General features: G+C 41.4%; 2 protein-coding genes across 4 annotated transcripts; both read right to left on the bottom strand.

The window, feature by feature from the left end:
• Positions 1-11,403, bottom strand: impdh2 (IMP (inosine 5'-monophosphate) dehydrogenase 2). Its single transcript, XM_087781849.1, has 13 exons — positions 11,128-11,403; positions 9,838-9,886; positions 9,635-9,736; positions 7,799-7,873; positions 7,421-7,715; positions 5,910-6,109; positions 4,130-4,220; positions 2,651-2,746; positions 2,241-2,384; positions 2,040-2,184; positions 1,825-1,968; positions 309-392; positions 1-242 (listed from the first exon to the last, which is right to left on the bottom strand). Exons 1-13 carry the CDS (start codon positions 11,223-11,225, stop codon positions 221-223), a joined length of 1,545 nt encoding a protein of 514 aa, XP_087637975.1. The 5' UTR covers positions 11,226-11,403; the 3' UTR covers positions 1-220.
• Positions 11,404-12,576: 1,173 nt separating this feature from the next.
• Positions 12,577-19,323, bottom strand: arih2 (ariadne homolog 2 (Drosophila)). 3 transcript variants are annotated; one of them, XM_087781825.1, is made up of 15 exons: positions 19,191-19,323; positions 17,184-17,700; positions 17,033-17,100; positions 16,815-16,887; positions 16,346-16,487; positions 15,212-15,333; positions 14,983-15,092; positions 14,352-14,469; positions 14,235-14,285; positions 14,138-14,159; positions 13,914-14,065; positions 13,704-13,847; positions 13,563-13,643; positions 13,359-13,484; positions 12,577-13,291 (listed from the first exon to the last, which is right to left on the bottom strand). In XM_087781825.1, the coding sequence occupies exons 2-15, from the start codon at positions 17,448-17,450 to the stop codon at positions 13,220-13,222; spliced, it is 1,548 nt and encodes a 515-aa protein (XP_087637951.1). In that variant the 5' UTR covers positions 17,451-17,700; positions 19,191-19,323; the 3' UTR covers positions 12,577-13,219. The 3 variants fall into 3 exon arrangements, with proteins under 3 accessions (XP_087637951.1, XP_087637952.1, XP_087637950.1); XM_087781826.1 differs by having other exon boundaries at positions 13,578-13,643; XM_087781824.1 differs by having other exon boundaries at positions 13,359-13,643.
• Between the last annotated feature and the right edge of the window lie 4,698 nt (positions 19,324-24,021).

Here is a 24,021-nt window from a genome sequence, read left to right as displayed (position 1 = left end):
TAAAGATGTTTTCTGCACATATTTATTTAAACCTTCAGTAAAAACGTATTTTTCAAGCTTGAAATAATTGCTTTGATCCTGTTGGATCCAGTCGGACGCAGCAGCTCATGACGGCGACCATCTTTATCAAAACACGTGCTCTTTATTGGACACGACAAACATGCAGAAGGTTCAGGAAGACTTGTTGAGTTTGCATTAATAAGGCAGAAGATCAGGAGCTTCAGAACAATCGCTTCTCGTAGCTGAGGAGCACAAACACAAGGCAGCTGTAATACACCGTCTTCACCACTGGAGGGCGGCGTCTGTACCTGTGCAGGCTGTGGACTCCTCCCTCCATCTGAGCGGACGCGGTTCTCTTCTCGAACTTCAGGTCTCCAGAATACATCATGGCTCTGCAGGCAGAAGGAGAGACTGAAGATACACTTGACAACCACAGGGAGAGGAGAGGAAGGAGAGTAAGAAGAAGAGCAAGAACTGAACCTCAACGCAACGAGAAGAAGAAAGAAGGGAGACCATGAAGAGAGAAAGATAAAGAAGAAAGAGAAAAAAGATGGAAGAGAAGAACAAGGAAAACGAGGGAAGACTGAGGAAGGTTCGATGACACAGAGGAAGGAAGCAAAGGGAGTAAGAAGAAGAAAGGCTGAATGAAGAGGAAGATGGAGAAGGAAAGAAGGAGGAAGCAGAAAGAGGAAGGAGGACCACAAAGAAGAAAGATCAAAGAAGTAGAGAAAGAAAAATGACAAAGATGGAAAACAAACTACAAAGAAAAAGGAAGAAGATGGATGAGGAGGAGGGATGATGACAAAGAAGAAGGATGGAGGACAAATAAGAAAGATGACAAAGAAGGAATAGAAAGAACATGGAGGAAGCAGGAAGACGACAAAGAAGGAGGAAAGAGAAGAGGAAGGAAGAAAAAGACTAAAAGCGGAAGAAGAAAGACTAAAAGAGTGACAAGAAAGAGGGAAGAATAAAAGGGGAAGAAGAAAAAGGGAGACTAAAAGAGGAAGAAGAAAGATTAAAAGACTTAAAGACTAAAAGAGTGAAAAGAAAGAGGGAAGACTTAAAGAGTAAAAGAATACAAGAGTGAGAAGAAAGAGGGAAGAGTAAAAGAATAAAAGAGTGAGACTAAAAGACTGAGAAGAAAGAGTAAAAGAGTGAAAGAGTAAAATAATACAAGAGTAAAAGAATAAAAGAGTGAGAAGAAAGAGTAAAAGAGTGAAAGAGTAAAATAATACAAGAGTAAAAGAATAAAAGAGTGAGAAGAAAGAGTAAAAGAGGGAGAAGAAAGAGGGAAGAATAAAAGAGTAAAAGAATAAAAGAGTGAGAGACTAAAAGAGTAAAAGACTGAGAAGAAAGAGTGAAAGAGTAAAAGAGGGAGAAGAAAGAGGTAAGAATAAAAGAGTAAAAGAATAAAAGAGTAAAAGTGTAAAAGAGTAAAAGAATAAAAGAGTAAAAGTGTAAAAGAGTAAAAGTGTAAAAGAGTAAAAGTGTAAAAGAATAAAAGAGTAAAAGAGTAAAAGAGTAAAAGAGTAAAAGAGTAAAAGTGTAAAAGAGTAAAAGAGTAAAAGAGTAAAAGAATAAAAGAGTAAAAGTGTAAAAGAGTAAAAGTGTAAAAGAGTAAAAGAATAAAATAATAAAATAGTAAAAGAATAAAAGAGTAAAAGAGTAAAAGAGTAAAAGAGTAAAAGAATAAAATAATAAAATAGTAAAAGAATAAAAGAGTAAAAGAGTAAAAGTGTAAAAGAGTAAAAGAGTAAAAGAGTAAAAGAGTAGAAGAATAAAAGAGTGAGAGAGTAAAAGAGTAAAAGAACTAATAGTACTGACCGCACATGCGTGAGGCTCTTGGCTCCGATGTCTTGACACGAGTGCTGAGCTCCTGCCAGCAGGTACGGAACAAACTTGTGGATCGAACCTTTATCCTGCACGGCTCCTGACACGCCCTGGGCCACCTTGATGGTGTCGCACTCGCTGCAAGAGTCCGGGTCAGTGTCGTGTCCGGGTCAGTGTCGGGTCGGCGCCGGGGTCGGGGTCGGGCTCACCTGAAGTATCGCGTCTGCGAGCCCAGGTTCTTGTCCATGGCGTCCAGGGAGCCCATGCCGCGGTACTTCTTGAGCCGGATGCCGTCGGAGAAGAAGTATTCTCCGGGCGCCTCGCTGGTGGCGGCGAGCAGCGAACCCATCATCACTGTGGACGAGGACACGTCAGAAGGCGCCGCACCCGCCGCGACCTCCGCCACTGACCCGTGGAGGCTCCCAGAGCCAGAGCTTTAGCGATGTGTCCCACGGTCTGGATCCCCCCGTCGGCGATGACGGGGACCCCGAACCTCCGGGCGTACTCCGACACCTTGTAGACCGCCGTGGCCTGAGGACGCCCGCACGCCAGCACTGAGGGTCAGAACCACAACCAGTCAAACGCTATTCAAACTTAATATGCATCTGTATCCTCTCGTCCTCAGTCATCCCCCGGGATTTCATTCTCCCTGAAGCTGTGGAGGACGTGATGACTGACGCCCTCTAGTGGCTGGAGGTTTATTTGCAGCACAAAGATGAGCAAACGCAGTGAATATTTTAATTGTAAATGAAAAAACAATATTCAATCCATAACTTTATTAAAGTTGGGGTCTCGTGTGACACCTGTCAATCAAACTCACCCTCCTGAGTGATACATATGGATCCGCTGCCCATCCCGACCCTCAGTCCGTCCACACCTGCGTCGATCAGGTTCTTGGCCTGAGCTGCTGTGACCACTGAGGGAAGTGGTTCAACCATTAGTGAAGTTTATACATCTATTCATCCATCCATCCATCCATCTATTAGTCCATTCATCAATCCATCCATCCATCCATTTATTCATCATCCATCCATTAGTCCATTCATCAATCCATCAATCAATCAATTTATTCATCATCCATCAATCAATCTATTCATCCATTTATTTATTAGTCCATTCATCAATCCATCCATCCATCCATCAATCCATCCATCAATTTATTCATCATCCATCAATCCATCCATCAATTTATTCATCATCCATCAATCAATCTATTCATCCATTTATTTATTAGTCCATTCATCAATCCAACCATCCATTTATTCATCATCCATCCATCCATCCATCCATCCATCCATCCATCAATTTATTCATCATCCATCCATCCATCCATCCATCAATCCATCAATCCATCCATCAATTTATTCATCATCCATCAATCAATCTATTCATCCATTTATTTATTAGTCCATTCATCAATCCATCCATCCATTTATTCATCATCCATCCATCCATCTATTAGTCCATTCATCATCCATCCATCCATTTATTCATCATCCATCAATCAATCTATTCATCCATTTATTTATTAGTCTATTCATCCATCCATCCATCCATCCATCCATCCATTGATCAATCCATCCAGCCATCCTTCCAACCATCTATTCATCCAGCCATCCTCTGATCTATTCATCCATCCATACATCCTTCCTTCGATCTATTCATCCATCCAACATTCAATCTAACCCTTCATCCATCAATCCATCATATATAAACACGTGTAGTCTGGCCACTAGATGGCGACATGTTAAACTTCTAATAAAGAGTCAATAAGATTGATTATTACAAAGTTGTTTTTTTAAATAAATAAAAAGACCATTTAAAAATATTCAAGTTATTCTGTATGTTCACATGAACAAACGTATACTATAAATAGAAAATACAAACTGAGCAACATGTCATGTGTATTTAAAAAACAGATTCTTTTGTCAAAACATTTTACATAAAACATAATTTTTCAGCCTCTTCACCATAATAACTATAATGTTATTTATTTACATTTATTTGAACTAATTTGCAGGAGCTGCTACTATCAAAAGATAAAACTTCATTAGGTACTAAATAAACTTTTATTTCAACCATTAAAAAGTTAATTACATTCTTATCGTTCGTCAAACATTTAAAGTAGACATTTGTTTATCATAAATTGAATCGATGCCACTAATATTTAAATGTTTGTTGATATTGTTACTGCTTCACAACACAATACTTGTTCCTGTCTTTTCAAAATAAAAGTATTTTTTAACAGGAAGAAACAACATTAACCAAGAAGATAAATGTTTAAATAAAGTGTTTTTACCGTTTCCTCCGATGACCTGCAGACTCGGATATTTGTCTTTGATGTACTTGATCATGTTGATCTGGAATATGGAGTTTCCTTGAGACGAGTCCTGTGGAGACAAGTGTTATGAAGTGAGACACCACCTCTCTCACCCCCGCCTCTCTCACCCCCGCCTCTCTCACCCCCGCCTCTCTCACCCCCGCCTCTCTCACCCCCGCCTCTCTCACCCCCGCCTCTCTCACCCCCGCCTCTCTCACCCCCGCCTCTCTCACCCCCACCTCTCTCACCCCCGCCTCTCTCACCCCCGCCTCTCTCACCCCCGCCTCTCTCACCCCCGCCTCTCTCACCCCCGCCTCTCTCACCCCCGCCTCTCTCACGCCCGCCTCTCTCACCCCCGCCTCTCTCACCCCCGCCTCTCTCACCCCCGCCTCTCTCACCCCCGCCTCTCTCACGCCCGCCTCTCTCACGCCCGCCTCCCTCACGCCCGCCTCCCTCACGCCCGCCTCTCTCGCCCCCGCCTCTCTCGCCCCCGCCTGCATCATGCATCACCTCCACCTCACACGCCCGCCTGCATCATGCCTCGCCTCACACGCCCGCCTGCATCATGCATCACCTCCACCTCACACGCCCGCCTGCATCATGCCTCGCCTCACACGCCCGCCTGCATCATGCCTCGCCTCACACGCCCGCCTGCATCACGCCCGCCTGTATCATGCCTTGCCTCACACGCCCGCCTGCATCATGCATCACCTCCACCTCACACGCCCGCCTGCATCACCCCCGCCTGCATCATGCATCACCTCCACCTCACACGCCCGCCTGCATCATGCATCACCTCCACCTCACACGCCCGCCTGCATCATGCCTCGCCTCACACGCCCGCCTGCATCACCCCCGCCTCACACGCCCGCCTGCATCACCCCCGCCTGTATCATGCCTCGCCTCACACGCCCGCCTGCATCACCTCCGCCTGCATCATGCCTCGCCTCACACGCCCGCCTGCATCACGCCCGCCTGTATCACGCCCGCCTGCATCACGCCCGCCTGCATCACGTCCGCTTGCATCACGTCCGCCTGTATCATGCCTCGCCTGTATCATGCCTCGCCTCACACGCCCGCCTGCATCACCTCCGCCTGCATCATGCCTCACCTCACACGCCCGCCTGCATCACCCCCGCCTGTATCATGCCTCGCCTCACACGCCCGCCTGCATCACCTCCGCCTGCATCATGCCTCGCCTCACACGCCCGCCTGCCTGCATCACCCCCGCCTGCATCATGCCTCGCCTCACACGCCCGCCTGCATCACCTCCGCCTGCATCATGCCTCGCCTCACACGCCCGCCTGCCTGCATCACCCCCGCCTGCATCATGCCTCGCCTCACACGCCCGCCTGCATCACCTCCGCCTGCATCATGCCTCGCCTCACACGCCCGCCTGCCTGCATCACCCCCGCCCGCATCACGCCCGCCTGCATCACGCCCGCCTGCATCACGCCCGCCTGTATCATGCCTCGCCTCACACCCGCCTGCATCATGCCTCGCCTCACACGCCCGCCTGTATCACCCCCGCCTGTATCATGCCTCGCCTCACACGCCCGCCTGTATCACCCCCGCCTGTATCATGCCTCGCCTCACACGCCCGCCTGTATCACCCCCGCCTGTATCATGCCTCGCCCCACACGCCCGCCTGTATCACCCCCGCCTGTATCATGCCTCGCCTCACACGCCCGCCTGTATGACCCCCGCCTGTATCATGCCTCGCCCCACACGCCCGCCTGTATCATGCCTCGCCTCTCACCAGAACCACCACATCCACGCCGCTCTGCACCAGCAGGTCCAGGCGGTACTTGTCGTCGTTGTGGGTGCCGATGGCGGCGCCGCACAGCAGCTGCTTCCGCGAGTCCTTGGAGGCGAGAGGGAAGTCACGGTTCTTCTTCAGGTCGGTGCGGGCGATGATGGCCACCAGGTGACCCTCCTCGTTCACGATGGGCAGTTTACCTGAGAGGTCATGTGACTCGTCAGATCCACTCATGTTTCTGACACGATAGTGTTGAAATTAAATTAATAAAAATATATCTTGATTATATTTATTTAGCATTTTTAGAGAAAACATAAATTGATAAAAAAAAAGTGTTAAAATTGTTTCACAGTTTCTGGAATTTGTCAAGTTTATGATTTAAACGACAGTTTTCAAAAATACAAAAAGAAGTTTGGTTCAGTAAATAGAAAAATATAGATCTTTGAACAAAATGATTTAATGTGAATGAATTGTACGAACTTAGGGTAAAACATTGTTACAGTGATATTTATTTATTACAACACTGTATAGATATTTCACTGAACTGATTTGTTTTTTAATGTTTCGGCTTTTTACATTTTTCAGGTTCTTTTATGGTTCACAGTTCAATGAAGCGCATTCAAAATAAAATAATTATTTTTACTATCATTTACATGCCAATATTCACCATGTCTGTTCTTTTATGTGTTGCAATTAAACTTCCATCCACAAGATGGCAGATTTCTCCTACCAAACAGCTGTAGGAAGAATGATGACTGAGGACGAGAGGATACAGTGAGTCCAGCAGCTTTTAAAGCCGATGTTTGGACATATTTTGGTTTGAAAACAAATAAAAGCAGTTACTACTTCGTCAAGAGTCATGTGGTCTGTAAATACTACAACACCAGAGTCAAGTACTGGACAATACTACACATATATACTTGTTACTACACTATCACAACACCAGAGTCAAGTACTGGACAATACTACACATATATACTTGTTGCTACACTATCACAACACCTGAGTCAAGTACTGGACAATACTACACATATATACTTGTTGCTACACTATCACAACACCAGAGTCAAGTACTGGACAATACTACACATATATACTTGTTACTACACTATCACAACACCTGAGTCAAGTACTGGACAATATTACACATATATACTTGTTACTACACTATCACAACATCAGAGTCAAGTACTGGACAATACTACACATATATACTTGTTACTACACTATCACTACACCAGAGTCAAATACTGGACAATACTACACATATATACTTGTTACTACACTATCACAACATCAGAGTCAAGTACTGGACAATACTACACATATATACTTGTTACTACACTATCACAACACCAGAGTCAAGTACTGGACAATACTACACATATATACTTGTTACTACACTATCACAACACCAGAGTCAAGTACTGGACAATACTACACATATATCCTACAGTACCACTGTATATCGTGTATATAACCCTGTGACACAGATGTTCAACAACACTCACCTTTTTTACTTCTCTGCAGGATTTCATTTGCTTCTTTCAAAGTGACTCCGGCCGGAGCGACGACCAGATCCTCCAGCTTGGTCATGACCTCACTGAGCGGCAGGTCGTGGTCCTCCTCCTTCAGGAAGTCGATGTCTCTGGAGGAGATGATGCCCACCAGTCTGCCGCCCATCTTGCCGTTGTCGGTGATGGGGATCCCGCAGAAGCCGTGGCGGGCCTTGGCCTGGAACACGTCTCGCACGCGCTCACTGGGACTCATGACCACCGGGTCCGTGATGAAGCCCTGCTCGTACCTCTGGCACAAGAAAACACCTTCAGTCCAGGGTTCAAGGAAGACCATGATGGTCGTCAGTCGAGTAAAAAAATGTTTCTCCGGACCTTGACTTTGCGGACTTCGTTGGCCTGGAACTCTGGGGTACAGTTGTGGTGGATGAAGCCGATTCCTCCTGTGAGCTGAGAGTATTTAACACATGTAGTTGAAGCTTGTAACCGTCACCGTTTACACACAGATGTAGAACCACTAGAGGGCGCTGCCTCCATTCAAACACCTCATAATCCCATTACAGCAAAACCTTTCCTGTAGTTATGTTCTTGTAAAGCCACTTTAAATATATTAAATTATAGCCAACATCAGAGATGAATCCCTGAACTTAATTTACCGTATTTATCAGACCTAGTATTACTATGTAGTATTACTCCGCAGGGTTCCCTAGTATTACAATGCAGCATTACTCCTCAGGGCTCCCTAGTATTACTGTGTAGTATTACTCCTCAGGGTTCCCTAGTATTATTATGTAGTATTACTCTTCAGGGTTCCCTAGTATTATTATGAATTATTACTCCACGGGGTTGCCTAGCATTACTATGTAGTATTACTCTTCAGGGTTCCCTAGTATTATTATGTAGTATTACTCTTCAGGGTTCCCTAGTATTATTATGAAGTATTACTCCACGGGGTTGCCTAGCATTACTATGCAGTATTACTCCACAGGGCTCCCTAGTATTACGATGTACTATTACTCCAAAGCGCTCTCTGGTATTACTATGTAGTATTACTCCACAGGGGTACCTAGTATTATTACGTAGTATTACTCCTCAGGGCTCCCTAGTATAGCTATGTAGTATTACTCCGCAGGGCTCCCTAGTATTACGATGTAGTATTACTCCAAAGCGCTCTCTGGTATTACTATGTAGTATTACTCCACAGGGGTACCTAGTATTATTATGTAGTATTACTCCTCAGGGTTCCCTAGTATTATTATGTAGTATTACTCTTCAGGGTTCCCTAGTATTACGATGTAGTATTACTCCAAAGCGCTCTCTGGTATTACTATGTAGTATTACTCCACAGGGGTACCTAGTATTATTATGTAGTATTACTCTTCAGGGTTCCCTAGTATTACGATGTAGTATTACTCCAAAGCGCTCTCTGGTATTACTATGTAGTATTACTCCACAGGGCTCCCTAGTATTACGATGTAGTATTACTCCAAAGCGCTCTCTGGTGTTACTATGTAGTATTACTCCACAGGGGTACCTAGTATTATTATGTAGTATTACTCCTCAGGGTTCCCTAGTATTATTATGTAGTATTACTCTTCAGGGTTCCCTAGTATTATTATGAAGTATTACTCCACGGGGTTGCCTAGCATTACTATGCAGTATTACTCTTCAGGGTTCCCTAGTATTATTATAAAGTATTACTCCACAGGGTTGCCTAGCATTACTATGCAGTATTACTCCACAGGGCTCCCTAGTATTACGATGTAGTATTACTCCAAAGCGCTCTCTGGTATTACTATGTAGTATTACTCCACAGGGGTACCTAGTACTATTATGTAGTATTACTCCTCAGGGCTCCCTAGTATAGCTATGTAGTATTACTCCGCAGGGCTCCCTAGTATTACTCCGCAGGGCTCCCTAGTATTACTACACTAAATCCTCCCTGTCAAACTCTCAAAATTAATTGTCAAAATAAACTCAACTTTATTGACAACACAGCCCCCCCTTCGAGTCCAACATCACATGACCAAACACACACACGTCATTGGTCAAAAGCAGCGTCACATGCAGACATAAATATGTTGTTGAGAAACCAACTCGTAGAAGGAGAAAACAAACATGTAAACAGTTATAAGTTGATATGTGGTTACAGTGTGTGAGACACCCATAGTGTGTGTGTGTGTGCGTGCACGTGTGTGTGCGTGAACTTACTGCCATAGCGATGGCCATGTTGGACTCAGTGACCGTGTCCATCGGGGACGAGACGAAGGGAGTTTTCATGGTGATTCGTTTGGTGAGAGCAGACGTCAAGTCCTGAGTCAGAGTTTTAAGATCATTACATGAAAACTACATGTTCAACGTGAACCTTGTGAACCTCAAAGACTGATAAACACAAGAGAATCATCAGTTTTTACCACATGTTCCGACGTGAAGTCGATGTATCCTGGAAGAATCAGGAAGTCACTGAAGGAGAAACAAAACATCTTTTTACTTCACAGGATCTGCTTTTATATTATGCAAAAAATAGCATCAATAACACGCTTTTATACAACAAAAGTAAATGAATAAAACATGATTTGAAAGACAAACTGTGCCGATTATTTTTGATCAACTTTAAAACATACATTTAAATGAATAAATCGGACCAATTTCAGAAATTGTGAAACCAGTTTGACAAAGAACTTAATAGCTTTATTTTTTTTATTCATTAATTTTTAGGTAAGTAAGTAAATTATATTTATATAGCGCTTTTCCAAGCCAGGGTCACAAAGCGCTTAAACAATCAAAACAATACACAATAAAATATATACTTAAAATAAAATAAAATCAAGACCATGTTAAAGCTTTTTCTTTAACAAAATATGAGTATTTAACTTTATTTTCGTCCATTTATTGTACTTTAAACTGAATAACGGTGAATATAAAAACAGAATCAAGTCGAACTCGACAGGCAGGACCATCAGGACCATCAGGACCATCAGGACCATCAGGGATCAAAACACAGGTGTTGAGTTTCACAGAAGCTTTAAATGTTTCACATAACAAGGTTCTGCGTCTGTTGGTCTCCTTAAAAGAACTGTGTGTCAACAAGAAACACTTGGAGACTGAATATAAATAGAATTAAATAATATGTTGCTCAAATACTTTAACTAGTTTGTCATCATCTCATGTTGCTGTTCGATATTAAAATGTAGTTTTACACTAAAATAAACCAATAACAAATCAATTAAAGATGAAACAAAAGAGTTTATTTTGAGAGACATGAACGCAGTACAAAGAATGGAGACATTAAATGTTTTATTTTAAGTTGTGTAGAGACTTGTGTTCAGAACCAGGACAACCTAAATATAGACGGAGAGTGTGTGAGCGGATCCTAAATATGGTACCGAGTGATGCCAGAACCAGAACCATCAGAACCAACAAAGTCCAGGATGTTGTTGACGTTTCTTCTCACGCGCGAAACGTTTGTCAAAGTTTGAGCAAACATTTGTTCTTAAATCAAATAATTAAACATATTTATAAATAATATGAATAATAATAAGTGTTATATTCTTCTTATAGTCTTAGTTCAGACGCTGAATATAACTTTACCGTAATTTTATTGGTACGTGATGATTGACAGGTGTTAGCATGTTAGCCAACAACTTCTGGACCGGTCCCTGCACGGGTTCGCGGTTCGGTTCCGAACCCTCCGAGGTTCTTACTTGTACGTGAGTCCGTCTCCGCCGTTGAAGAGCTGCTGTCCGGACAGTCCGTCCTCGGGGACGTAGCCGGTGTCGCCGCTGATCAGGTAGTCCGCCATGACACCTGGAGACCCTCAGAACCACCGGGACTTCCGTCGGCGACGACCGCGATATGTCGCGATATATATGTCGCGATATTTATGTCGTCAGAGGAAGATTCTGCGGCGACTCGTTTGATTGACGCGCTCGAGGTGTGATAAGTCTGCAGCTGTTAGCGCACGTGCGTCCGTCCCGCGTTGTTTCCTGTCTGACGTCACATCCGCCCACCGCGCCGCTGTGACGCGAGATTAATGTTTTTTTTAAATACTTATGAGCGAAAAACGTATTAGATCACTTGGAAATAATAATTAAGCGAGACTAGTGTTTTTTTAAATATGTATTTATTTATTTTTTATAATTATTTATCCTGGCATCCGGAATTAACGCGCTATTACTGTAGTCACACTATTATTGAATTTTGAGTTTTAAACTACTATATTTTCGTTTTTTTAATACGCTATATGCATTATTGATTCGTGTAATTATTGTAAATATTAAGTCTGTCCCATCACACATGTGTGATGTACGTTTAATTTCCATCTTATAAACTGCCTAAAAAAAACATTTAACAATATATGAAAGATAATATCAAGAAAAATAAAATTATATCAATTAATCAAACCCATATGAAGTGTATAATGTAACAGATTTTAATTAAGACAATTAAATATGAAAGAGCCAAAAAAACACAGAGATGAGTAACCTTTATAATCCTCTCTGTAACAATTTCTGTGTTAATGTATTCTTTTTAAATATCAGTGCTTTTCACTCGTTCATTTTTGCTTTTTTTTTTAACTAACAACAGCAACATATCTTGGAAAAGACACCGACATAGATATGAAGAGTTTGTGAAGATTAACGTTCCCTTCTTTTCCTTTTTTTAAGCAGAACATGTATAATAATATAATATATAATATAATATAATCTCTATTTATATAGCGCCTTTCTAGACTAATATGGTCATAACACCATTTAGAAACTAAAAAAATGTTTTAAATGACAGTAAATACACACTTAAAACTAGTAAACTGTTGAACTTCAAATCTTGGAGAGACTTAAATGAATATTTCTGAATTTCCGTGAAAACTGTGACTAGAGGAGGATTCTGACCTCCAGCTTTCCTGCCATGATGCTCAAACTGAGGACAGTAATAATAACAAATCTATATTTATATATACATTAGTGAGTGACAAATCAAATTTGTTTAGGTGGATGTATTTGGTTTACCTGTAAATGACTAATTAAATTAGTTTACAACTTAATTTTGAATGAACACAGAACATCGTGAATTAAAACTAGCTCGATCAATAAAGTTCTATTACAAAAAAGTCCCAAATGAATGAGAAATGAAAGTAATCGAGGAAACAAATGTTTGTTTGAACCAACGTTTATCTTCAATCTGCAAAAATACTGCATTCTACTCATGATATCAAACATGGTTAACCATCACATGACAGCAGTCGTCGGTCACATGTTCACCAGCCACACCACACACCTCTTCATTCTTGCTGTAAAATGTTTTATTTCATAATTTTGCAAATGACGACTTGTACAAAGTACAACTTCTTTTTTTTTTTCCATTTCTTTTTTTTTTTGCATTTGAACGGGAGAAGCAACAAACGGGAACCACCGCTGGAAAACGTCTGCTAGCAGCAACTTACTGAGTCCGTGTCTTGGGTTCGATTCCTCCTCTAGTGTCGCTCGTGAATACTGGACGGGAGTCATGACCGACAGAAACAGACCGAGGGGTCCATGCGTGGGCGAACAGTGGCGTGACTACCTCAGACGGTGGGACGCGAGGGGCCGAGACAAGTGAGATCACGACGAGATGTTAACGAAGTGAAGAGATACAATCGTGCCATTCTGTGACCCTGCAGCATTAAAGAAGTGAACGAGGGACGAGGAGCACATGAGCGAGTGGAGACCACCGGTACGGGGGGGGCGTGTCAACGGGACGGGGGATGGTCAAGGAGAGAAACAGAAAAGGGAGGGAGGAGGAAGAGATGCTGGTGCTTTAGGTGTCGTGGAAATCTTTCAGCAGTGTGCGCCGCCTCTGCTCAGCGATGTGCATCTGATTCTCCAGTTCCTGCGAGACAACACATTTACTATGCTGCCCCCTGCCGGGAGTCTAACGACACTGCACGCAGGCTCACCCCTCTGTCGCTGGCGCTGAGCTCGCCCTCGCCGCTCACCACGCCCCGCTCGTAGGTGTCGGCTCGCTCCACCTTCCACGACAGGTTCTCGATCTCGGCCTCCAGCTGCGCCTGCTGGTACTCGAACTGCGTTGCACAAGAGAACACGTTCAAGACAGACACGCGTATGCGGTTCGAGGGGGGAACGTCCGTGTCGAAACTCACAAGATACGTTCTTACCAGTTTCTTGCGCGGGCCGGACATGTAATAGGCGTACGGATACGTGTACTGCAGTGTGTAACGACACTGGAAACAAACCGAGGCGTCAGGGAAATGAGGTCCACAAGTCAGAGCCGGAGTCAGTACCTTAGCCAGGAGCTTGGCGGCGTTGTGAAGATACTGCCAGTCGATCCAGGTGCCCAGGTTGTTCATAACTCTCTCCTGGATCTTCTCCTGGATACTCTGATACGTCTGAGCCTCCAGCTGCAGAGACTTGTTGTGATTCTCCCACTGCAGGAGAAAACGTAGCATGAGCGAGAGCGTCTCTCTCTCGTCGAAGATCTTCTTCCGTCTCACCCTCTCGAAGTAAAAGAGGTATTTCTTTAGAGCCTCTCTGGCTTGAGCTTGTTGACTCTGGTTGACGATATCAGGGTTTTCTTTGTAGCGGCTGCACTCGTAGTATTCGCTGCCGTGGTTCTTCCAGTCACCGAGACACATCCAGCAGAAGTCTGAAGGGGAGGAAAGATGTTGAGCAAGAATCTCCAGAGGAGAAGAAGAGGTTGACGATAAAAGGAACTCACCATGTTTGCACTTGGAACATTGCTAGAACGAAGAAGAAGAGGATGAAGAAACATGAAGAAACACGAAGAAACATCAAACATCACGTGACAAACTCACCATGTGATTACAGCCGCCGTTCTTCTCGATGCAGATATTGCACTTTGGACACTGAAAAGAAACAAAAACGCGTCAAGAACGAGCTCACGATAAAAGTCGGACTCGTGACTGTCGTACATCTTTAGTGTGAGCACTGATGTAGTTCGCCGTCTCCGAGTCGTCGGCACATTTGGTCAGCCATTTGCGGATGGTGGCGCAGTCTGTGGGCGCGTGATACATCTGCCGGCATTTAAAACTGCGGACGAAAGAAGATGATTATCGAGACGCATGTATGGAATACAGAATATATTGAGTGGTCCATTTCAACGGGTAAAAATTATTTTATTCTTTTTTACAATATCTAAATTAAATCTTTGCCAAAATTAAGATAATTCCAGCATAGAGTTAGATGTTCCAGGTAAAAAACATTCCTTTAGGTAATAAATATTCATATTAAAATGTATTTATATATAAAAAACAAATGCAATCTTTCAATAAAGATTGAATAATATTTAAAATAGTTGAGTGCTTGAAAATAAAGTGTCAATATATTGATGACAATGATAAACTCCCACACACGTGTCAAGAACCTTTCTGAGATCTGAGGGTCTCCGACATATTTGACGGAATGAAACCCTCCATCTGTTCTCATGATCAAAACTGTCAGAGATCTCGCACATCCTCATAGAACTAGGGGTTATGTCCTGGTAACTATTGATGGTTGATCATTGTCTCAGCTCAAGTGTGTAGTCGTTTGTGTGTTTCCTACCAGAAGACCTCGCTGCAGCGGTTACACTGCACCCTGCGCGCCCGCGGCTCCTGCACCTTGATGACGATGGGACAATCTGCACCAGGACACAACTGCAACTGGAAATGACTCTGCGGGTGAACAGCAGGAGATTGGTTTCAAACTTTGACTCGAGGTGCGTCCGTTGAGTCAGAAGAGGATCCACGACCACCAGGTTCTTCTCTCGACACAGTGACATGTTGCTTCTCACCTCCACATAGTCTCTGAAGAGGTAGCGTTTGTATTTGTCCTTCAGCTCCTCTCCCGGCAGCAGCGGCAGGACGAAGTCTTCGGGCATGTGCAGGGAACAGTCCTGAGCCATGCATGAGATACCTGCAAAAACAACAGCATCTTATCCAACACGTTCATCTAAACAGAAACAATCCATGGAGGTTATTGTGGAATATAGCTTAGAAGTGCATCATAGGGCTGTGTGGTATAAGAGGTGTGCAGTAGCTGTACTGTCATCATCGTATCTCGTCTATATCTTTAAAATATACTTGTAGAGTTCATGCTTATGCAGAAAACAGCTCCTCTGTCTCTTATTCTCAGTCAGTGCTCTGACTTGCTTCATAGTTAATAAAGTTACAACCCATCTATGATTATATATAGTGAAATTAACATTTATTTCAAAGTTCTATTTATTTTATTAAGCGATTCACAGCGGTTTATAAACTTAAATACTACTTTTCGGGAAGAGGAGAGAACAGTTAACGGATAACTTGCGTTTAAAAAATGCGTATTTCAAAAGTTGCCAACTAAGCATGGAAGTAAAAGTGCATGTAGAGAAGAAGAAAAGAGAGATCTGTTGCAATATATTATGGCAGAGGCAAAAATGGACTTCCTAAAAACGTTCCGATCTGCAGTGCATGGAGAGGAGCCTGTTGCCACGGTTACTGTTCTGAGCTGCCGTAGTGACACGTCATTGATGATATTCTTGTAGTCTTATTCAGAATGTCCTTTATTCTTATGTTTGGTAACTTTTGCACCATTTCAGATAACGGAACAGAACATGAGGCTCCTCTCCATGCACTGCAGAAGAGAACCTTTTAAGAAATCCTTTGATCTTTCTGCCATTAGATGTTACATCTCCCTCATGCTTGACATGCACTTCTTACTCTTTGATGGCAACTTGAATGTGTCTTTTTATACGTTTTGTATTGATTTGATAGAATTTATTTTTGTTTTTACATGCATTTATAAAAGAATTTTTGTTGTTGGATGCTCCATCCTTCCATTTACGCTCCTCTATATCATTGTAGGATTTCGCTACACACAAGTTAAAGTACTTTTTAAAGTTCCAAGATAAAAAAGCCTTGTGCGGCAGAAAAGACTGCGTACTGACCCACTCCCATGCCATCTTTGACCAGTACTGTGCAGTGCTGCTCCCAGCATGCTTTGCAAAAGGAGTGCTGGCAAGGAAGAGCCAACAGGGCGTCTCTCCGAACAATTTGTAGACACACACCACACTGGAGAGACTGAGGTGCCTGGAACAAACACACAGGATTCAGACACAAGTTACCGTTTGACTAGAGACACATGATGAAGACTAGAGACACTTTATAATCATCTGCTTATGACAAAGACAAGTGTAAGAGAAAATTTGTTCTTCATCGATTCGAATGTTAACGGTTGTACTTTACTGCATGTTGTTGTGATAAATGTTTTTAAAGTCATGAGATCTGCAGTTAATCTTCAAATTCAAGCACAGAACAAATATGTTCCTGGGTCATAAAGAATAAATCTACAGCATCAAAGTTTCATAAAGAATATGACATGATAACATCAGCATGACGACCGTGACGGTCACTCACGGGGATTGATCTGGAGGAGCTGCTGGGCTGAACGAGAGCGTCTGACAGCAGAAGAGATGAGTTGGACTTGTATCTGCAATCACATGCTCAGTTTTAAAAGCAGAAGAGGAACAGGCGGGGGGATGCCAGGATTGATACATAACAGAAAACAGAAATTGGGAAACTCCAGATGAAGGAGGGGGGTGAGAAGGAAAGTAAAAGTAAAACAAGAGACGTACCTTTCCAATATCTGTGAAAGTTGCCAGTGAAAATGCACCAGAATTAGTTTTGCTACCGCTGGTAAAACCTGGACAAAAAAAGGGAAGTTGTTAAAATCAACACCAGTTTGATAGCTTTATATCCACAGCTAAATGATGAGCGTCGTTTCACCTTTAGAGCTTCCGCCAACTTGTTCACCTCGTCCGTCAGCGCCCTCTGACTCTCCTTGTACGTCAGACAGGTGAACTGGTACTCCTCTGGATCGAAGGAGTCGGCTCCCTGCTGCTCCACGTCACCCGCCACACCGTCGTAGTACGTTTCCAGGTCACCTTGATCCTCCTCCTCTCCCCCGTCGTCGTCATCGTCGTCTTCCTCAGAGTTAACGCCATAGTCTTCCTCGTTGCTGTCAGACGCCTGGCTGTTCATGTCCACAGACATCCAGTCCACTGGTGCGATCACCCGCACAGGTAGACGCGCTGCCTACCTGTCGGAGGGCAGTGGTTTGATTGGCTGAAAAATGGCTTGTGTGACTCTTTGACCCTTCGCTCGTCCGGGGCCGGCTGAATAAATTCACAGCGACTTCCTGGGAGCCCGAGTCCGGTCAGCAGCAGCGGAAGAAGCAGAAGAAGTTACACTCCCCGTCACTCATTCTTGAGGTTCAGTGTTAGAATCTAGATGGAGGAAAAGACTGGAACAGAAGCAAGTGAAAAGACAAGTTAGAAGTCGAGTCATCTTTGATATTAAAATAAACACAAGAATATATTTAGCCTTCTTTGATGGTGTGCCGTGTCATTAGAGTTCTACACGCCTTGTATTTAAATGAAGCCGATTAAAATGATGGGTTTCCATTAGTTGTAAACAAGTGACAACACATGAGCAGAAGGTAACAGATTAACTTCTAACAACAGCAGCAGCATCATCACTAATCTAAAATTACATCATTGTAAACAATCCGTGCCCCGCTACAAATATTTACCCACACAAGTCTGCTAGTCCAACCTTTGTTTCTCTCCACTTCAAAACTTCCCAGAGACGAGCAAGAATGTTTTTAGACACACTACAGCGGGAATCTGTCGTCTACGTGCAAGACACTGCATGAGTTACAGCTTACAGTCTCAGGTTAGAGGATTAGTTAAAGATGATTTAGCTTCAGAGGTGACACTGAAACGCAGCCGTGACTTCAGTGTGCACAAAACAACTTCACGAATAAGAACAAGGGCATGTTGGAAAAATGTACCGACACCGCCTCTTACATTGGAGCAACAGATAAGCAAAATAGATCAGATGCCAAAGACAACTATTATAGGGATGGTGGTGATTAAAAAATAGATGTGGCTATTTTGTTTGAGTTCAACTCTTGATAGTTTTTTTTTCTAGGTCACACTTTAAACACGGTTCAAAGGTTAATATATATTATCTTGACATAAACAGATTTAAAGAAAGAAACTAGTGTTTTCCCCATCAGCCAGTAAACAAGAGAGCTACTGGAGTACAACCTTAACAGTTTTAACAGTAAATGTTATAAATAAAGTAATCTATAGTTCCATTTTGATTGATAAATCAATGATGGCACATGAGTGTTTGTAGAAGCACAGAAGACTCACAGGAAGCGAACACGAGTATAAAGTGAGGAAGGAGAAAACTTTAAATAATCGACGATGAAGATGGAGAGCCTGGTCATACTCGTGCCAGCCTGACTTGCAAACCGGCTAAAAATAGAATCCAGAAACTAGGTGACACACATATTTCTTGACTAATGTATCCCAGCGACTCAGCAACACTTTGATAACACGGCCTAAAGGCAGGAATTGGGCCAATACTAGAAAAAATGGCGATTAATTTGACATTTGTTCAACTGCAGCGAGGATTTGTGCAACACAACAGAAGCTAACTCACGTTAGCCCCATTAGCATCCAATAAATAAGGTGTTGCGACTCAAAGCTTAAATAGGATGTTATAAGAAATATACGCGTTGCTTTAAATCCGAAACAGTAACTCATTGTATCCGGAAGCCAGAGATTATAAATTGTCTGGAAGGGACTCCAGGCAGTGCGCTGTACCGCCGCCTCTCGCCCACTCGAGCCCGGGGATCGAGATGTAAACAAGGCCGAAGTCACGCATACACGCGGAACCGCCGCGGCTTTGCTTAAATAACTGCCCGGGGTTGGTGACATTTACCTGCGAGGGCTCTGAGGTGCACCAGAGGAGTCTGCGATACAAGGGTTCAGTGTCTGCTCTTGGCGGAGGAGAAATCCAAAGAGCTATTTTCACTGTCGGCTCGCCTGGCAGGACGCTGCTGCTTATCAATGACGTCACTTCCGACACGGCCCAGAAGGCTGATTGAGCGCTAAGCTCCGCCCCCGTGTTCTCCAGTCCGCCCACCCGGTTGACTCCGCCCACCTGCGCGGGCACAAGAGTGTGTTAAAATATTCAAAAGGTTATTTTTGAGGGAATTGTTTTGTTTTATTCTATACAAACTCATCTATTTAAAAAGTTAAAGTCTATTAGAAGGATTTTACTTTATCCTGTAATTGAATCTCGTAATAAATACATTTTTATACTACTTTAGTCTCGTAATACATTTTTATACGACTTTAGTCTCGTAATAAATACATTTTTATACGACTTTAGTCTCGTAATACATTTTTATACGACTTTAGTCTCGTAATAAATACATTTTTATACGACTTTAGTCTTGTAATAAATACATTTCGATACAACTTTAAAGTCGTATAAAATGCATTTCTATATGACTTTAGTCTCGTAATAAATACATTTTTATACGACTTTAGTCTTGTAATAAATACATTTTTATACGACTTTAGTCTTGTAATAAATACATTTTTATACGACTTTAGTCTTGCAATAAATGCATTTCTGTACGACTTTAGTCTCGTAATAAATACATTTTTATACGACTTTAGTCTTGCAATAAATGCATTTCTGTACGACTTTAGTCTCGTAATAAATACATTTTTATACGACTTTAGTCTCGTAATAAATACATTTTTATACGACTTTAGTCTTGTAATAAATGCATTTCTGTACGACTTTAGTCTCGTAATAAATGCATTTTTATACGACTTTAGTCTTGTAATAAATACATTTTTATACGACTTTAGTCTTGTAATAAATGCATTTCTGTACGACTTTAGTCTCGTAATAAATGCATTTTTATACGACTTTAGTCTCGTAATAAATACATTTTTATACGACTTTAGTCTCGTAATAAATACATTTTTATACGACTTTAGTCTCGTAATAAATACATTTTTGTACGACTTTAGTCTTGTAATAAATGCATTTCTGTACGACTTTAGTCTCGTAATAAATGCATTTCTGTACGACTTTAGTCTCGTAATAAATACATTTTTATACGACTTTAGTCTCGTAATAAATGTATTTTTATACGACTTCAGTCTCGTAATAAATACATTTTTATACTACTTTAGTCTCGTAATAAATGTATTTTTATACGACTTTAGTCTCGTAATAAATACATTTTTTATACGACTTTAGTCTCGTAATAAATAAATTTTTATACAACTTCAGTCTCGTAATAAATACATTTTTATACGACTTTAGTCTCGTAATAAATACATTTTTATACAACTTTAGTCTTGTAATAAATGTATTTTTATACGACTTTAGTCTCGTAATAAATACATTTTTATATGACTTTAGTCTCGTAATAAATACATTTTTATACAACTTTAGTCTTGTAATAAATGTATTTTTATCCGACTTTAGTCTCGTAATAAATACATTTTTATACGACTTTAGTCTCGTAATAAATACATTTTTATACGACTTTAGTCTCGTAATAAATACATTTTTTATACGACTTTAGTCTCGTAATAAATAAATTTTTATACAACTTCAGTCTCGTAATAAATACATTTTTATACAACTTTAGTCTCGTAATAAATACATTTTTATACAACTTTAGTCTCGTAATAAATGTATTTTTATACGACTTTAGTCTCGTAATAAATACATTTTTATACTACTTTAGTCTCGTAATAAATGTATTTTTATACGACTTTAGTCTCGTAATAAATACATTTTTTATACGACTTTAGTCTCGTAATAAATAAATTTTTATACAACTTCAGTCTCGTAATAAATACATTTTTATACAACTTTAGTCTCGTAATAAATACATTTTTATACAACTTTAGTCTTGTAATAAATGTATTTTTATACGACTTTAGTCTCGTAATAAATACATTTTTATATGACTTTAGTCTCGTAATAAATGTATTTTTATACGACTTCAGTCTCGTAATAAATACATTTTTTATACGACTTTAGTCTCGTAATAAATACATTTTTATACGACTTTGTGACGCTTCGCTCGACTGGATCATGAACGTTATTAACTGGTCGTTGGTTCATAAAAGACGTGAAACTGGAGACGCGTGTGATCGTCAGGTGAAGCAACAGAGCGAGACGACGATGATGAAGATGAAGATGATGATGATGGAAAGTCCCGGAGGTTTCGTTGGATCAACGGTCATGAGATCATGGCTCGCTAACACCACCTGTGTGAGTGTCTTCAGTCGTCCATCAACTCTGGTTTGGTCCTAATGTCTCCTTCCTGGACAGGTGAAGGTGAGCGAGGACATGATGGAGAAGCAGCTCATGGACTTCAGGAATGTCTTGGTGAGGATCTGCTGCTGTGACTGTTGTATTTGACCTTTGACCTGCAGAGTTGTGACATCCCCTGTTCTCCACCACAGGAGCGTCTGAATCTGCTACATGGAGAACCTGAGGAGCCTTCACGCTGTTCTTCAACTTCCTGGACAACAGGAAGTGGTTCACTTTATGTCCCTCAAACCACTTCCTTTGGGGGGGGGGAGAGAGTGTGAGGTTCCGTAGAGACACATTTTTAAGCCACTTGTTTAGCTGCAAAACAATCATGTTGACATGTCCGTCTTCTTCATCCTCATCGCCTTCTTCACGATGAACATCTTGGTGGGGTTCATCACCTTCCAGGAGCATGCAAGGACTGTGAACTGGACAAGGACCAGGTGTCAGAGACCCTCCAGTGAGACCTCTAGTACAAGTGATTATTTTCTGACCCACTTCCTGTTCACAGCCTCTGTGTGTCCAGTACGTCCTGAAGGCCCGGCGTAGGTACATTTTCGGTCCCCCTACTTCCTATGACAACACACGCTGCATATGCAAACGTCTCTTTAAAATATTTTTTTATGGGTCAACAGAACATTTACATGATACTTTTTACCACATCAAACATTTATATTGACAAAAAGATGATCTTCGTCAACGTAATCACTTCCTGGTCTGACGATCATGTGACATCCAACAGGAAGTGTCTGCGCTACATGTGACGAAGCTGCTGATTGGCTGAAGCTGTTTTACTGATAATAACGCACAACTGTACAATGAAATACAAACATTCGATTTCCGAAATGATTCGCTTTTCAAATAACAAATCTTTGTGTTGCATTGTTAATAAACACTAATGATCAATAATTAAGTTAATAAACCGACTTAACTGTAGAATTGTACATATTATGCAACTGGAATAATCTAAACCCATTGTTTTACAACCTGTTTACACTTGAGAACAAAAAGCAATATAGGAGAGTTTATCGATATAAGGATCGTGGGTTCGAGTCCCAGAGCTACAGGGTCAGTGATCTGGTGCTGCTTGGGGACGAGGTATCCTCACCAAAAGAGTCCTCCATAGTTTGTTGAAAGAGATTAAATTGAAAAATAAGTTGATGATAAAAGTAAGTTAAGGGTTAAGAAGATAAACATCCAGTAAAGGTAGTAAAAAAGTGCTCTGAACCTCTATAATAGATGCAGGTGACGATCATCATCTACCTGTCCATGGAGTGCTGCTGCTCTACATGCTCTTCCTGCTGCTGGTGGACCCCCTGATCCGGAAACACGACCCCTACATCCAGCAGCTGCACAACGAGGAAGAAGTGAGTTTGTTTACGCTTTTTTTATAAAAATGTGATTTATTTTCATTCCATTTTATTTATTTATTTTACCAGTATCGCAATTGTGATTGTGATATTAATTTTTAATAATATATATATATTTTTTTAAATATACATATATATACATGTATTATTATTTTATATATTTTAGAATATTTTCTAAATAAATGTTGATTTTATTTTTATTTAGTTAAATATCTAATTCCAATCATTTTCTTCCCTTTCAATGTTAACATTAAATGTTGGTCTAAAAGTTCCACCAGACAATATTGTATATCAAATGTGAAAATACCTGATTCTTGTTTATTTTATTTAAAAAATCGAATAAAAAGTTATTGTACAGCTCACTGTACAGTGTTTTGTTTCTTGCTCTTTGTTGAATTGCTGGGATCTATTTTTCCTTAATCAACTGTAGTCTTATTTCAACTGTATAGTGTCTTGAGATAACTTTGTTATGATAAGACACTTTAAATAAAATTGAATTGAAATCTTTGGTAACTTTGCGAAACTAAGCGATGTGTGTCCAGGAGATGCGTCCTCAGCCGGTCGCCAGCAGCAGTCAAGACCTCTGACTGAAGGTAAACACTGGAGTGTTCGACCATGAATCTCGTGGATCTTAATTTATCTTAATTTATGTCGTGACTGAAGCTCCGCTACGTTTCTCTATGAGTTAAGAAGAACTTAGATCATGTTTGTTCTGAGGGTTCCACAGCTGAGTAGAGATCGAACTGTTCTTCACTTGTTCTTTGTCTGGACTCTTGAAAAATCTTTAAACTTAAAAATATCGTTTGCAGACACTTTAAAGCACTTAATTTTTTCTTTAATTTTGGCTTTTTATTGTGTTTTTTTTAATCAAAGTTATTTAATGGTTTATAAAATTATTCGATTTTTTATTTACAATTAACATGCAAATATATTCACTGCCTTTCTATGTTTGGGTGTTGCAATTAAACCTCCGGCCACTAGGTGGCCTCCTTCCATTACTGCTCCTCACCTGTTTCTTGGCGCAGAAGAAGAGGTTCGACGCTCTGGAA

Source organism: Callionymus lyra, chromosome 19 (genome assembly GCF_982586985.1).
Source record: "Callionymus lyra chromosome 19, fCalLyr1.hap1.1, whole genome shotgun sequence".
Classification (NCBI taxonomy): Eukaryota; Metazoa; Chordata; class Actinopteri; order Syngnathiformes; family Callionymidae; genus Callionymus; species Callionymus lyra.
This window is presented reverse-complemented; position numbering and strand designations above follow the sequence as displayed.

Coding starts and splice junctions, on each gene's coding strand:
- impdh2 (XM_087781849.1), bottom strand. CDS start 11,225: ATGGCGGACTACCTGATCAGCGGCGACACCGGCTACGTCCCCGAGGAC. Junction 4,221..5,909: donor GCGTGGATGTGGTGGTTCTG/GTGAGAGGCGAG, acceptor TTGTCTCCACAG/GACTCGTCTCAAGGAAACTC. Junction 243..308: donor GGAGTCCACAGCCTGCACAG/GTACAGACGCCG, acceptor TGTGCTCCTCAG/CTACGAGAAGCGATTGTTCT.
- arih2 (XM_087781824.1), bottom strand. CDS start 17,450: ATGTCTGTGGACATGAACAGCCAGGCGTCTGACAGCAACGAGGAAGAC. Junction 14,160..14,234: donor ACGGCGGCTGTAATCACATG/GTGAGTTTGTCA, acceptor TCTTCGTTCTAG/CAATGTTCCAAGTGCAAACA. Junction 13,644..13,703: donor CCGCCAAGCTCCTGGCTAAG/GTACTGACTCCG, acceptor GTTTGTTTCCAG/TGTCGTTACACACTGCAGTA.